The sequence below is a fragment of the Dasypus novemcinctus genome, chromosome 9 (assembly GCF_030445035.2).
Source record: "Dasypus novemcinctus isolate mDasNov1 chromosome 9, mDasNov1.1.hap2, whole genome shotgun sequence".
NCBI lineage: Eukaryota > Metazoa > Chordata > Mammalia > Cingulata > Dasypodidae > Dasypus > Dasypus novemcinctus.
In genome coordinates, this window is record NC_080681.1 from 27,939,260 (window position 1) to 27,953,458 (window position 14,199).

General features: G+C 35.9%; 1 protein-coding gene across 3 annotated transcripts in view; it reads left to right on the forward strand.

Moving 5' to 3' along the window:
* DPYD (dihydropyrimidine dehydrogenase) overlaps positions 1-14,199 on the forward strand; it is a 982,193-nt gene that overhangs the window by 447,211 nt on the left and 520,783 nt on the right. For all 3 annotated transcript variants that reach the window (XM_058303142.1, XM_058303141.2, XM_058303140.2), the window contains exon 12: positions 10,490-10,674. In XM_058303142.1, the coding sequence (XP_058159125.1) occupies positions 10,490-10,674 (185 nt within the window). The remainder of the gene's footprint in view (positions 1-10,489; positions 10,675-14,199) is intronic.

The window sequence follows — 14,199 nt, forward strand, 5'->3', positions numbered from 1 at the left end:
CCATGGCTTATAGAACCCTCCATGATCTGGCTCGCCTGTCTCTCAGGCCTCGGCTCCTCCATCTTGCTTCCTTTTCTCCATCCACAGAGGCCTCCCTTCTCCTCCTCAAGTGAACCTCACCTCCTCCATAAGGTCTCTGCAACTGTGCACAGTCTGCCTCCAGATCTTCACGTGGCTGGGTCATTCTCCTTTATTTCTCAGGGCTGATGTCATCTCATCAAACAGGGTCTAACTCCCCATGCCCACCTACAAAAAAGCACCCCTCTCTCCTGCTTCTCACCACCCCCCCCCCAACCATATAAGTCTCTCTTTAATGTACTTCTCTCCATAAGCATTTTTGAGTATTCTCAGGTTCACTTACTTATATGCATTGTAATTTTCATCTTATGCTAACTCATAAGATATATCCCACAAGAACAAGTACTTTATCTGTGGTTTACTATAGTGTCTTCAGCAGGATTTACACATGGTAGACAATAATTATTAATTGAATGAATGAATGCAATATTCTGTCTTAAATTTTTCCCATGCAATCATTGCCAAACCATCTTTAAAAAGTTTGCACTACCTCTCCATCTTTGCCAGGTACTCTCTTCTTAACCAGTGCCTTTTGCCTTTGTTATTTAACTGTGCCATTGTAGCAGTTTGGCATTATTGATGAATTCCAAAAAGAAATATTGGATTATGTTGTAGACTAGTCTTTTACTCTGTGTATATTAGAGTGTATTGGATTTGGAGGTTTTGCTTTTACTTGATTAAATAATGATTAAGGCTTTGATTGGGCCACATCAGTAGGAAGTTGAGTCCCCACCTCTTGGTGGGTGGGGACTCACAGAGAAACTGTACTGCAGAGAAGGGAAGTTGGAGTTTTTATATTGGAATCCAGAAAATAAACACACAGGGAAGAACACAGGAATAGAGATGTTTCCTTAAACACTGCAGAAGCTGGGGGGTGGGGTGGGGAGAACAGAGCCATTTGCCTAATAGTCCACAGCTAGCCTAGCAGAGAGAGTAGAGCAGCTGAGCCTGGAGAGAAACGGAGGCCTGGGAAGAGGAACCCAAGAAGCCTGAATAGTGGACTGTTCAGGCAGTCTCCGGCAGCCATCTTGCTCCAACATGTGGCAGTAGACTTTGGTGAGGGAAGTAACTTGTGCTTTATGGCCTGGTAAGTGTAAGCTTCTACCCCAAATAAATACTTTTATAAAAGCCAACAGATTTCTGGTATTTTGCATCAGCACCCCTTTGGCTGAGTAATACAGCAATCTTTTAACATCTGATTGACCTTCGAATCACCAAATGTGGTTCTCTTCCTTAGATTTATCTTATATTTGACACTTGTTGGAATTCTCTTCATTTAGCTTGTGTGGCTCAGAAATATCTTGATTCTCCTGTAACTCTGGATGCTTCCTCTTCTGGCTTTAATTCAGTTTACTTTTGCTACCACTTTAAGGGCTCTATTTTCACCTGCATTTGCATTCTTTCTTCAGGAACTTTACCCATTCTTGTGACTGTGTCTATTCCCAAGATTCTGCCCCACCCCTCCCCACCCCCCCAGCTCTAGGTGTGTATCTCCAAATGTCCCTGAAAACCTCCAGGCTTTCCTAGTTAATAATCTGAATTTGATTTGCAGTTAGGCTCAAATCCTAGGGGTATGACCTGGGCAACTCATCTCAGCCTAAGTTTTCCTCATCTATAAAATTGAGATAATACTTACTCTGTGAAGGTTTAAAAGAGCATTACATACAGTGACTATTTCAGAACCAGTCACATGGGAAGCACTGAATAAATGCTTGCCATTATTGTCATGAACTCTACCAATATAATCTTTTCCAATACCAAAGATATTTTTGACTACATGATACTACAACATGAACTCTATATAAAAAGCTATACTTTTTTTTTTATCTTTTTTTTTTAATTTTTTTATTTTTTATTGACTTTGTAATAATATTACATTAAAAATATATATGTGAGGTCCCATTCAACCCCATCCCCCCACCCCCCCTCTCCCCACCCCAACAACACTCGTTCCCATCATCATGACACATCCATTGGATTTGGTAAGTACATCTTTGGGCACCTCTGCACCTCATATACATTGGTTCACATCATAGCCCATACTCTCCTCCATTCCATCCAGTGGGCCCTGTGAGGATTTACAATGTCCGGTGATTGCCTCTGAAGTACCATCCAGGGCAGCTCCATGTCCCAAAGATGCCTCCACCTCTCATCTCTTCCTGCCTTTCCCCACCTTCGTCCACTATGTCCACTTTTCCCATTCCAATGCCACCTCTTCTATGTGGACATTGGATTGGTTGTGTCCATTGCACCTCTATGTCAAGAGGAGGCTCAGATTCCACATGGATGCTGGATGCAGTCCTCCCATTTTCAGTTGTAATCACTCTAGGCTCCATGGTGTGGTGGTTGTCCTTCTTCAACTCCATCTTAGCTGAGTGTGGTAAGTCCAATAAATCAGATTGTAGGTGCTGGAGTCTCTTGAGGCTCAGGATCTGGCTATCACATTGTCAGTCCAGAGATTCAAATCCCCTAAATATATCTTAAACCCCAACATTAACTGCACCTCCAACACATTGGCATGAAAGTCTTATGAAGGGAGATCCCATCTGAGTCCAGATTCATCACACATAAACACCATTTCCAAAGAGGGGCCATCTGCCCTGGTAGTTAACCCCATCGGCCATGACCATAACTCCCGTGGGTCTCTTTAGCCCTCAAAGGAACCAATATCTGGGGGTTGTATCTGAAAAAGCTATACTTTTGAATCATGCATTATTTACATACTAAAATTGTTTAACAAATTTTTACTGTTTTAAGTTTGCATTGAAGTGCCTTCTGCCGATTGACAAGGAAGAAAAAAATCGTAAGATGGATATCAAAAAATAACATTAATGAGCTGCTAAAGCTAAAATTACAGGAACTTATGAAATTGGTTAAACATAAAAACCATTAAACTGTTTACTGAAGCTTCACAGATATACTGCAGCTAATGAGCATTTCTGCTATTTAAATAAGCCCAAATTGAACACACATTACATGGATACATAATTAGTCATGGCAGTCAAACACACATAGACTTACTTTTAAAGCTCTATTTAGGGAATCTTTTCCATTTGATTTATTTTGTTAATTAAAATATTTTTCAGTATTCACTTATATTTTAATAATATTGTTTTTATGAGTAGTATAATTTACTACTGGCTTTTTTTTCTTTATGCTTTAAATGCAGCAAATGAAGATTTTATAATATATTAATCCTTTTATTAACCTCTTTTTGCAATTATTTATATCACTCTATGGCATCATGCAGCATTTAAATAAATTCTTTCACTGTAAAGTATATATAAAATATTTCAGCAGCCTTTCTACTGTTTTCACTGTCTCATAATTATCAAAAAGTATTAAGCATCCAAATGTGCATAGAATTATTATGATTATGGTCCAAATCAGATTAAAGGATGATCTGTTCCTTCAAGGAGTTTGTAGTCTTAAGTAGATGGTATCATTGAATATAAATAAGCAAATCAAAGTGCAGCATTTCAGAATCCAACAGAGAATTTGAAACCAATCCCCATATATTTACTTCAAGGACACTGACCTCTTTGAGGATTTATCTACCAGAGAAAATGAAATCAAATCTTCAAGGAGTTTAGAGTCTTAAGTAGGTGAAATTATTGCTGAAAAATAAGCAAATCAAGGTGAAGTGCTTGGACAATTTTAAATATGAATTTATTAGTTGGTCATTTTAGGAAATGGGAATGAAACCCCCAATCGAATTCACGTAAAACAAAAGATTTGCTATAGGCTCTTATTGCCATCCATGCTTTCTATTTAACTTGGAGAAGCCTAGGTTTAGCCTGAGCATGGAGAGGTGGGGGGAGATGAGATCTGTCCCTTTTCATTGCCTGAATTCTTTAAGCATAACAAGCCTGGAAATTATCTAATCATAGCAGCAGGGGAAGCAAATAGTTAAATCAAATTAAGCAAGTGTCTATTCTAGTGACTCTAGAAGCTTGTATTTAAAAAAAAAAAAAAAACAATAAAAGGGGAATATTTGACTTTCCTATCTAAAGGAAAGTAAGATCTGCAAAAAATACTTAATGCAGGATAGTAGGAATGCTAAATAAATGGAACAATTATTACATTTTTTAACCTAAAACACATTTATTGGGTTCCCCTTATGTGCCATCTTATGTGCTAGACGCTGGGGAAGAAGCTGACTCAGATATCAATCTTGACCTCAAGGAGTAATCAAGGCAAAGCAAATAACTGAAATAAAGTCACAAGTTGCTAAATTAGATGTCCATACAAGGCCTGACAGGATACAGAGGAATAAGTGTTTAGTTTTAACAAAGAAGGAAAAGAAAAGGTTCCATTGAAGAAGAAAATGTTCCATTGGAGAAAATGTCCTAAAACTCTTTGCTGTCCCTTCAACCCCTGCTTGTTTTATTTCAGTTAATCTAATGGTTGCTACCGGTGATGTATTGACAGATTATTCTTAGCTCATGCATCCTGACTTTCTCTTTTCTTCTCACAAAGTTTGGCAGGCAAGAAGGACTTGCATTTAAGATGATAATGCCTATCTTAAAAATTGTTTTGTAGTCTGAATGAGATATTGTCTGGAAATGTCAAGCATTATTCCTGCCACTTATGAGGGACGGATATGTACCACTTGCTTTTCTTTACACTCATCATTAAATGAGAATGATATAAATGCAATGAATTGTCGGAACTTGGTTACTGACAGGATACTGGGATAACTGAAGAGAGACTCAAAGATAAATACCAGGATTTTAAGGCTCTTTTCTGGTCTGTGCCAGTGATAATGACTACAGGTGGAAGAGCAGAAAGTATAGTATCATCTATGGCAAGATAACGGATTTCTCTGAGGAACAGTCATCCTCTGTTGAATGAGCAGTCTAGGAGGGCAGTGAGTGAAGTTGCCTTCACACAACTGAGTGAAGGCAGTGAGGTACCTCCCTCCATTTGCATGGCCCTGACAGTGAGGACCTTTTTACATTTTGCTCTTTTGTCGCCTCACTCACTGCATCTTACTCCTGGCCCTGAAACAAGGTAAACACTGAGAAGAGACACTGGATTTGGCAACCTGGAGCTAATGTACCAACCTAATGAAAAAAGAGTTTTAGTGAAGCTTTGGAAGACAAATGCAGGTCTTGAATGGTTTAAAAAATGGGAGATACTATGTACATTTGAATGCTTATGGGAAACATCTAATACGGAGAGAGTAGACAACAACAGAGAGGAGAGGCTATGACCTAGGGAACAAAATCTCTACGAGGTAGGAAGAAAATTCTGTGGCCCATGTGCAGGTACTGGCCTTTGATAAGAGGAGGGGGTATTTCTTTCATGGGAATAGGAAGGAGAAGAAAGAATTTGTTCAGATAAAGTAGGTTTGTAGTTTTGGTGGTGAGAAGACAAGGGATTTTCGATGTGATGGCTTCCATATTCCTTATGAAATATGAGGCAAGGACTTAATTGCATCAGGTCAGTCAGATGTTTGAGGTGAATAGAAAGGGTGTGAGTGGTGGTTATGACAAATGGGGAAGTGAAAGAGCATGCTTATTTAATGTCATGAAATGGCCAGAAAATGTTGAAGACCTAGTTGGAAAAGCCCACAGATAGCTGGGTGAACTGAGTTCTGGATGTGATGATTTGGGAGGGACAATAGAGCATCCAGGCCATAATAAAATATGAGGGAATGGATATGGCTCAAGCAGCTGAGTGCCCACCACCCACATTGGAGGTTCTAGGTTCAGTTTCTAGTGCCTCCTGTTAAAACGAAAATAAACAACAAGCAAAACAAATTTAAAAACAGCTCAGGGAAGCCCATGAGTCTCAGTGGTTGAGTGCCGGCTTCCCAAATATGAGGCCCCATATCCCTGGCCTCTAGTAAGAGCTCAAGGTAGAATTTGAGATTATTTTCATAGAGGTGAAGTTGATAGTACAAGATAACTAATTTCTGACACAGATTATGTGTTGGATGGAATAATTAAGAGCTGGAAAGAGAAAGATGAGGAGATGAGGAGAAGTTGGAGCCTGAGAAAGACAGTTAAAAAATAAGGTAGCCCCAAGAGAGTGGCATTCTGCAGATCAAAGAAAGATACTTTCAAAATCAAGGATGATTCAACTGTTGAATGGTACAGAAAGGCTCAAGGAAAGAGAACTGGTGAATATGGTGGCCATGGGGACAATATTTTCATTAGAGGGACAGGCAGTAAGGTATGGTTGGATGGTGAAAAAGTAGACAGTGTAAATTAACCTAATGAATTAGGTAAAGGAAGATGTAGAAGGGCAGTGGGAACCATGTCAAAACCAAAGTTTTTCAAAATAGGTGATTAAAGGAGAAATAGAAAACATGAAATATCCCATGCTAAAAAGAAATCAGAGATGGTAATTGACATCCTGGAGGAGCAAAAAGGCACATAATCAAGGTACCCTTTAAGGGGTTTGCAGAATGCAGTTATTGGTCTTCATTTTGATCGCCATTGTTTTGGGGGATAGCATATTAATTAAAATATTTAGAGACAGAAGGGTGATGTGAAGACAAAGCTCAGGCCTTCTGGACTTGATATTCTTAGTTAAAGGCATCCTCCATTTCTATACATTCCTTACCCCAGGTTATTCTATTTAAACAGAAATGTGATATCCTGGCCCTGTAATTAGAATTTATTTGATCTTGCTGAGATTTTGCTCTCAGCTCTGAATATCGCCTCAGCTCCTCAGCTCACCTTTTTGTTTCATTGTGCTTTGGTTCTACTAGGTAATAGGTTATATAAAATTAAATAAGCACATACATGAATTCATCTATGTTTTCAAAATAATAATTCATTATCAATGTTGAAATTATTGTACCCCTCATTGTTTTATAACACACCAAACACTCCAAAGAATACGTATAATCCTTCTTCAAATGGTTTTTGTTGTATTGTTTCATTGTTTATGGAGAATTAATTTATATTTATGTACTAAAATATAACATTCTTGACATCTTTTTATAAATACTGAGAAATATACTTGTCATATGTTGTGGGTTTCTCTTCTACATATATGACAGCACAGCTACATCAGTTTAATTGACCTTGGCAATCTGCATCTGCTAGTGATGTGTCCCTGAGGGACAGTTTCTGCAATTTTAAGCTGTGGCTTATTGAAGAACTTGTGTGTCACAATACAATTAAGTCTATATAAAAAAATCATTTCATGCATATCATTAAATTGACTAGAAGTTCCTATTTCAAAACCATTTCTTGGTATAAAGCTACTGCAGAGTGTCTTTGTTTTTTTTCAATAAGCTCATTTGAACATAGTAGTAATTAAAGCAAAAAATTAACATAAATCTTGAGTGTTTGGTATGAATTAAGGATGTTTTAGTTCTTTTTAAAGACTGCATAAAATTTCAGACACCATATCATCTCACACATTTCTCTCCCATTTGCAGAATAATGTAGACTGTGAATAAGCATGTTTTAGGGTTCTCTCTTAAGTTCTTTTTCTGTTCAACTGTCGAGCCACTGGGACATATGCTGCAGTCTCCATCAAATTGTAGTCTCATGGAAATCTGCAGGAAAACTGGGCATAAGCATAACAGAAAATCCCTTCTTCCCCTTAATTTTATAAACAAGAAAGGAAAAAAAAATACAACCCTTCTATTAATATTCATTTAACACTTCATAGGAGATGGTAAGCAGTTATTTGGTTTGCAAATGTAAATATACATTTTTCATCCACTTATGCTTTCATTCTTTCCAAGCTGGATAAAAGCAGAACAGAAGATATGCTTCTGAGATTTGTTTTCATTGTAATCTAAGTTAAATACTTCAGCAGGATTGTAAGAACTATGAGGAGTTTATAAAAGGACATTTACAATGATGAGGAGGGCGAAAGTCTTCCTCATGAGAGGCAGTGAGAAAAATGAACTCTTTACTAACTAGTTATGAATAAAATGCACATGGGTTTTTTTCAGTGACTCCTTGATTTGAGTTCTAAGGTAAATACTTTGGAGCTTAAAAAAATTATGGTCAAATTGTAAAAATAACTTCTCAAAAGAGCTGGGGAAAATATAGAGCATGCTCTTTGGATCCATAATTAGGTTCTACAAAGTTTCAATAAATTTATGAATGCTCTGTATTACATAGGCTTAAATAAAGTCTTTTGTGCCTACAGAAAAATAATCCTAACCATTTGATGTTCAAGTTGTGATGAACAGTCATTCTTTGATTGATGTACCACAGTCAGACAACATTGCTGACCTACTGTAACATTTCCTATATTTGTATCAGTTGTCCATATTCTACTTTTTCAATAATTTTTGTAGATACTGACAAATCAAAATATCAGATTTTAAAACTGATGCAAGTTGCCTCTATTTTTTATTTTTGTGTGCTTTACTAAAACATGTTAATAACATCATCTTCAGCTACTATTTATTTCTGGAATGAAACAACATGTTAAAGAACAGTAGGAAAATTCAGTAGATAATTTTTAAAAGAGGGCTGAGATAATCTTCACTATGAAAGAAAACTTAGAGTGAAGTCTGTGCGTAATTTTCAGGGGTATTTCTCTAAAACATGAGATAAATGTATGAAAGAACTTTGATCTTCTAGTGAAATAGTTTTGAATTCTTTCTCATTTAAAAATCATGTTTATTTCAGGGCACTGTATGGGCCAAAGTTAGATCAAAGTTTTGAACAAATAAGGACATTTCTACATAAAGGAATTATTTTTTACTCCTTATCTATGTATACAACTCACAAACATAAATCATTCAATAATGATATGTTACAGTTGCTGTTATTAAAATAGGTTGAATTGACGAATCATGCTCACTATTGACTTTCTTGCAACTCAAGTAATTGTCAACAGATGGTAGTGACGATCTGTTATGCAATGGGGAACAAAGGATAAAGGACTCTTTTCATGTGACCTTTAAAGACATGAGAAAAACTTCTCGAAATGCCATTCTGTATTGAAAATAATTGCATGAATATTTAATTTTATTCTCTGCGAAAGGTGAAATAACATAAATTCAAACAGCAGCAAATTCTTAAATAAAAACCTGAGTATGATGACAGTGATCCATATATTCGTTCATTCCTCCATCCATCGAGTCGGGGCCGTCTCCTACGCCCCGGGCACTGAGCTAGACTGTGATACAGTGGAGCGCAGCAAGGGCATGATTCTGTTCCATGGGAGCTCCCATCTTGTGGGGCAAACGCCATCAACAGCAGTCCCTTACTAGTTTAATACAAGTCTAACATACTTAAGTGAAAATAGATGCCAGGATTTTTTTTTGTGCTTTTATCTCTTGTTTAAAAGAAAATGGCTTTAGATGCCAGAATAACAGGTTTTATTAATAGATTATTTTATATTCTACTTGATTCTTTCATCTTTTCGAAGACTGACTTTTCTGTTCTAACATCTCTCAAACTTTTTTCCTTTAGTATAAATTGTCATTTTCTCTTTTAAGTTGGAGTGATGAATAGTTCCCTTAGTCCCTCCTGAGATGCTGTACTTTAAAATTGTGACACGAGCACCTGGAGAGACCATTGGTCTATGATCCTGACCTAAACAATGACTCACTTGGCTCCCTCAGATAGGGTGCCTTTTACATTTATTCATTTCTTGTCTTTATCAATCTTTTCCTTTAGCGACATTAATTTTTTTCCTTCCACATCTCAGGATAATGTATCCAGTTACAGATTCCCGTAGATGTTTCTTAAAAGAATCCAACCTCTTCCCTCTTCCATTATACTTCTAGATTCACTGGAACTCAGCATATTTATCAAATAATTATAATATAATTTTCAGAGCAGTTTCTACAAAGTACTAATGGTAATATTTGTATTTGTTGATATTTACAAAATGAAACATAAATTGCAACCTAAATAAGTTTGTTCTATTCCTGGGTCCATCAATTTGTTTAACACTAAGTGCAAATAATTGATGAAAGTGTAGAATATTTTATCTTGTTTTGTTTTATAAATACCTTATGAAAGGAAAAGATTAACCATCATCTCAAATCCACGATACCCATGAAATACAAGGAACAAGTTTGGGTTCATTTGAAGAACAGCAGAAAATAATTGTTTCAAATTAAAATGAAGTTTTAGAAAATGCATTATATATTCTTTTAAAGTGATGCACTTTTCCTTCCTCATAGACTCATACCTCTGAGACAGAAATACCAGAACCAAAGCATTGGCCAAATCTTTGGTCTTACTTCATACATGTGAGGTATTAATATATTTCAAGTGAGTTGGTTAAGTCAGTACACTCTGAATGCATTGTTAATTCAGATATTTCATTAACCTTCTACTTTTATGGTTCATTAAAAACAGTTGTTTGAGTCCCTAGAAAAGTAATTAAATAATAATTTTTCTAAATTTTCAAATTATTATTATGTGATGCTCAGATTAGTCATTGCCTATTGTCATCCACTTTTTTTTTTCAGTAAAGGAAGCTTTGAGTCCTATAAAGTTTAACAGATGGGATCTCCCAGAAGTAGACCCAGAAACTATGCAAACCAGTGAACCATGGGTGTTTGCAGGTGGTGATGTTGTTGGTATGGCTAACACTACAGTGGAATCAGTGAATGATGGAAAGCAAGCTTCTTGGTATATTCACCGATATATACAGGTAGGTACTTGGAATCAATTTTAGTCACATATTCCAGTGACTAAGTACTTTTTTATTTATTTTTGCTGCTCATATATCTGAGCATGTCTATAAGGTATATAATCAGTATATATGAAATATCTTACATAGATAAAGACTTGGATAAAATAAGAATATATGGAATGTATAGTAGAAATGTTTAGCTGATTAAAAATTCATGTGCATTTGTACCAATGGAATATCCTAAAGTCCTTGTCCCTGTTTTGTTCAAAATATTTATTGATAGAGGGAGCAAATGTAGCTCAGTAGTTGAATGCCTGTCTCAACTACTTCTATTCCTGGTACCTCCTTAAAAATATATAAATATTATATATATGTATATATAAATATAAAAATATATATATCCATCCATATGTGTTACATATATATGTATAAAATCATGCATAACACATTTTTCAAATCTAGGTGGTACATATGATAGGAGATAGGCTTTATATTCAGTAAAGAAAACTATTTTGTCTGTGCATTTGGACCAGATGAGGACCTATCCATTTCTCAAATTCTATGCCCCTTAGTGGAAAGAAAATCAATATTTTGTAAATTTCAATTATGATTACTTAAAAGTTTTACTGTGCCAATGTAAAATATAAAAATGGTGAAATGTGAAATAGGACATACTCTGGTAGAGTGTGTGGTCTTGCAGGGAATATTACTGGAACTTAATATTCTCACTTTGTGACTAATTGCTCTGTTTTATTCTTGCTCTATGATTTACTTAAGTGTAGGTACAGTAACCTTATTTATATAGAATGTTTCTGGAAAAGTTTGCTTGCGATAATGTAATTCTTATTCTCTTTTTCTCATTTAGGAAAGAGACTCTACTCACAATATCTCTTACCACCTACTTTATTTTGATTCCTTTCATTGGTTTCCAATCTCCTAACAAAAGCCTCTTGTCTTTAATTTTACCTCAACTATCATCCTTCCTCTTTACCATAACCGTTTAGTCATTCTGGTTTTTCTAGTACTGTTCTGTAACTCATGGTGGGCCTTTTACCTACTGGATAGGGCCTTGGACTTGGCACTATTTGCATCATTTTTGTTTATGTTTGGCTGACCCACCATCCCACTTTGCCCCTGGCATCTCTGAGTAGTGGAGCTTGAGAGGTCAGGGTCTGGACCACTGTATGGTATCCCAGAAATTTAGGGTTGTGGGAATGGGCATTTCAAGGCTATGGGCTTTGGCTAGACACTAAGGTATTATTTGGGAAGCAGTGACTTGGAGAGATGCCAAATCTAAAATTAACAAATGCTGTTCAAATCATTCATAAATCAAAAGTAACCGGAAAAAAAAAAAGGGAAAGAAAAGGGTACAAGTTTTATAGGTAGAAACCTCAGAAAAAAGGAAACTGCTGGTGAGTGATTCCCACTCCAGTCTTTGTGATGATGATGGAGAGCAGCATGTATGGTTAGGAGAGTGTCCATGTTATCAGAGAGAGAAGTTTAAGACAGGGGGCTTGAGGTGGACAGCCTCCTTCTTTGACTCCTTTTGATCTTTCTCTCCCCAAACCTGTCACGCTATGTATTTTTATTTTCTCATTCTACTATTGTCTTCATAGCACTCTCAAGGCTCACCTCCTTCTCCAGAACTCCATAAACTAGCCTCTAATTAGGCTCTGTCTTCCATGATCCATCTGTCCTCTGGACATCTTCATGTTGATGTCGTACTAAACTTGTAATTCACTACTTTTAAACTGAGCATGCCCTCCCAAACCTGTTCTACCTCCATTATTTAGCATTTCCAATTCCTAAAACCAAACCTCATAAATTAGTGGTCCTCAGATTTCTAGGTTTCTCAGACTAATAAAATCTTCAAAATCAATGTAAGAACTGAGGTAGGGTTGATAGCATCTTATTTTACTGGGGGGCAACATTCACTCAATCGAACATATTAAGCTATAACATTTAATAGCATATATTAACAAGAGTTTTCATGAGTAAAGTAAGAAGGACGCAATCTCAGAAAAAGAAAACTTACCAGGAAAATATAGTAGAAAGAGCTATTCCAGTGCAAACATGCACTCATACACACTTTACTAATTATAAAACAGCACTAATGTATACACAATTATATTTATGAAACATTTATCTGGGTTTTTTTTTATTCCTCCTCTCTTTTACACATTGGATCAATCAATTCTAACTCTGGAAAAACTCCACGTGTTTATTTTAGTTTGTACATTTTTTGTGTTGGGGTACGATTTTTGGTTGACTGTGCATCTCTATGACTTGTCTTTAGCTCCTTGAAGAAATGGAAGTGAAATTAGAAGATAAGAGAAGAGGTTACTGTGCGAGGCCATAGTAAGCTCAATGAATGTTTGAAGTGAATTTGCAAGGGTGAAAATTGTGGGAAGGGCTAGATTCTAAAGAGATTTGAAAAGGTAAATTGGACATGAGTCAGTGGTGGATGGGTTTCTTTAATTTTTCCCCCTAAATATTTAAATCTACTGTTAGCTTTTAAAATTATAAACAACACACTTAACTATATTTTATGCTAATTGTGATTTTGTAATGCTTTATACCTATCATTCTAAACACATCTTTTAAAAATATATTTAAAAAAATTTTTAAAGATACTTATATTACATAAAAAATGTAGGAAATTCTCATGTGTCCCACTCCCTACCCCTCCCACACTTTCCCATATTAACAACACCCTTCATTTGTATGGTATATTTGTTATAATTGATGAATACCTATTAGAGCATGACCACTAAGTGTGGATTATAGTTTACATTGTAGTTTCAACTCTCTCCCATACAATTTTGTAAGTCATGACAAGATATATAATGGCCTGTACCTGTCATTGCAATTCCAATGTCCCCAAAATACCCCTATATTACACCTACATGCATCTTAAAGCCTTGTTTCTTTTTATTCAATTTCTGTTATCATTTTGCTTTCTTCAATCTGATAAATATGTATTAGAAAAAAATGCAATCATTTTACTTAGGATTCAAGTGTAATTGAAGGGGAGAAACAAACCTTTAGGGATGATGAAAAAAAGAAATCACAGATTTAAAAATATATATTTCCAGGTATGCTAGTATTTGAAATTAGAGGGAAAAAAATGTGAAAAGTGAGAATTTTGAATTTGACTGAAGGATTTAGATTTGTCAAAGTGTTGAATTTTCATTTTTAAAAAGTGAGTAGAGATGGAAGATAGGTAAAATCTCTATCAAATAAAATAAACACTTAACCTTCCTGCCAGGCAGGGTGTTGGAAGCAAAGTGCTAAGCAGTGATAAAACAATAAAGGAACAAAAGTAAAGTGGGGTTTTTCTCTCTCTACACTGTCATTAATTTAGTTCTGACCTCCATTATCTCTTGAAATTGCCTCCGTTTTCTACCCTATCAAAAAATACCCCTACATTGCAGAAAAGTCATCTTTCTAGAATACAAGTTTGATCCTAATTTCACACTTAAAGCCCATCAGTGTTCCTCTTTGTATTCAAGATAAAGCCCAAACCCCTTAGCCTGTGATGCC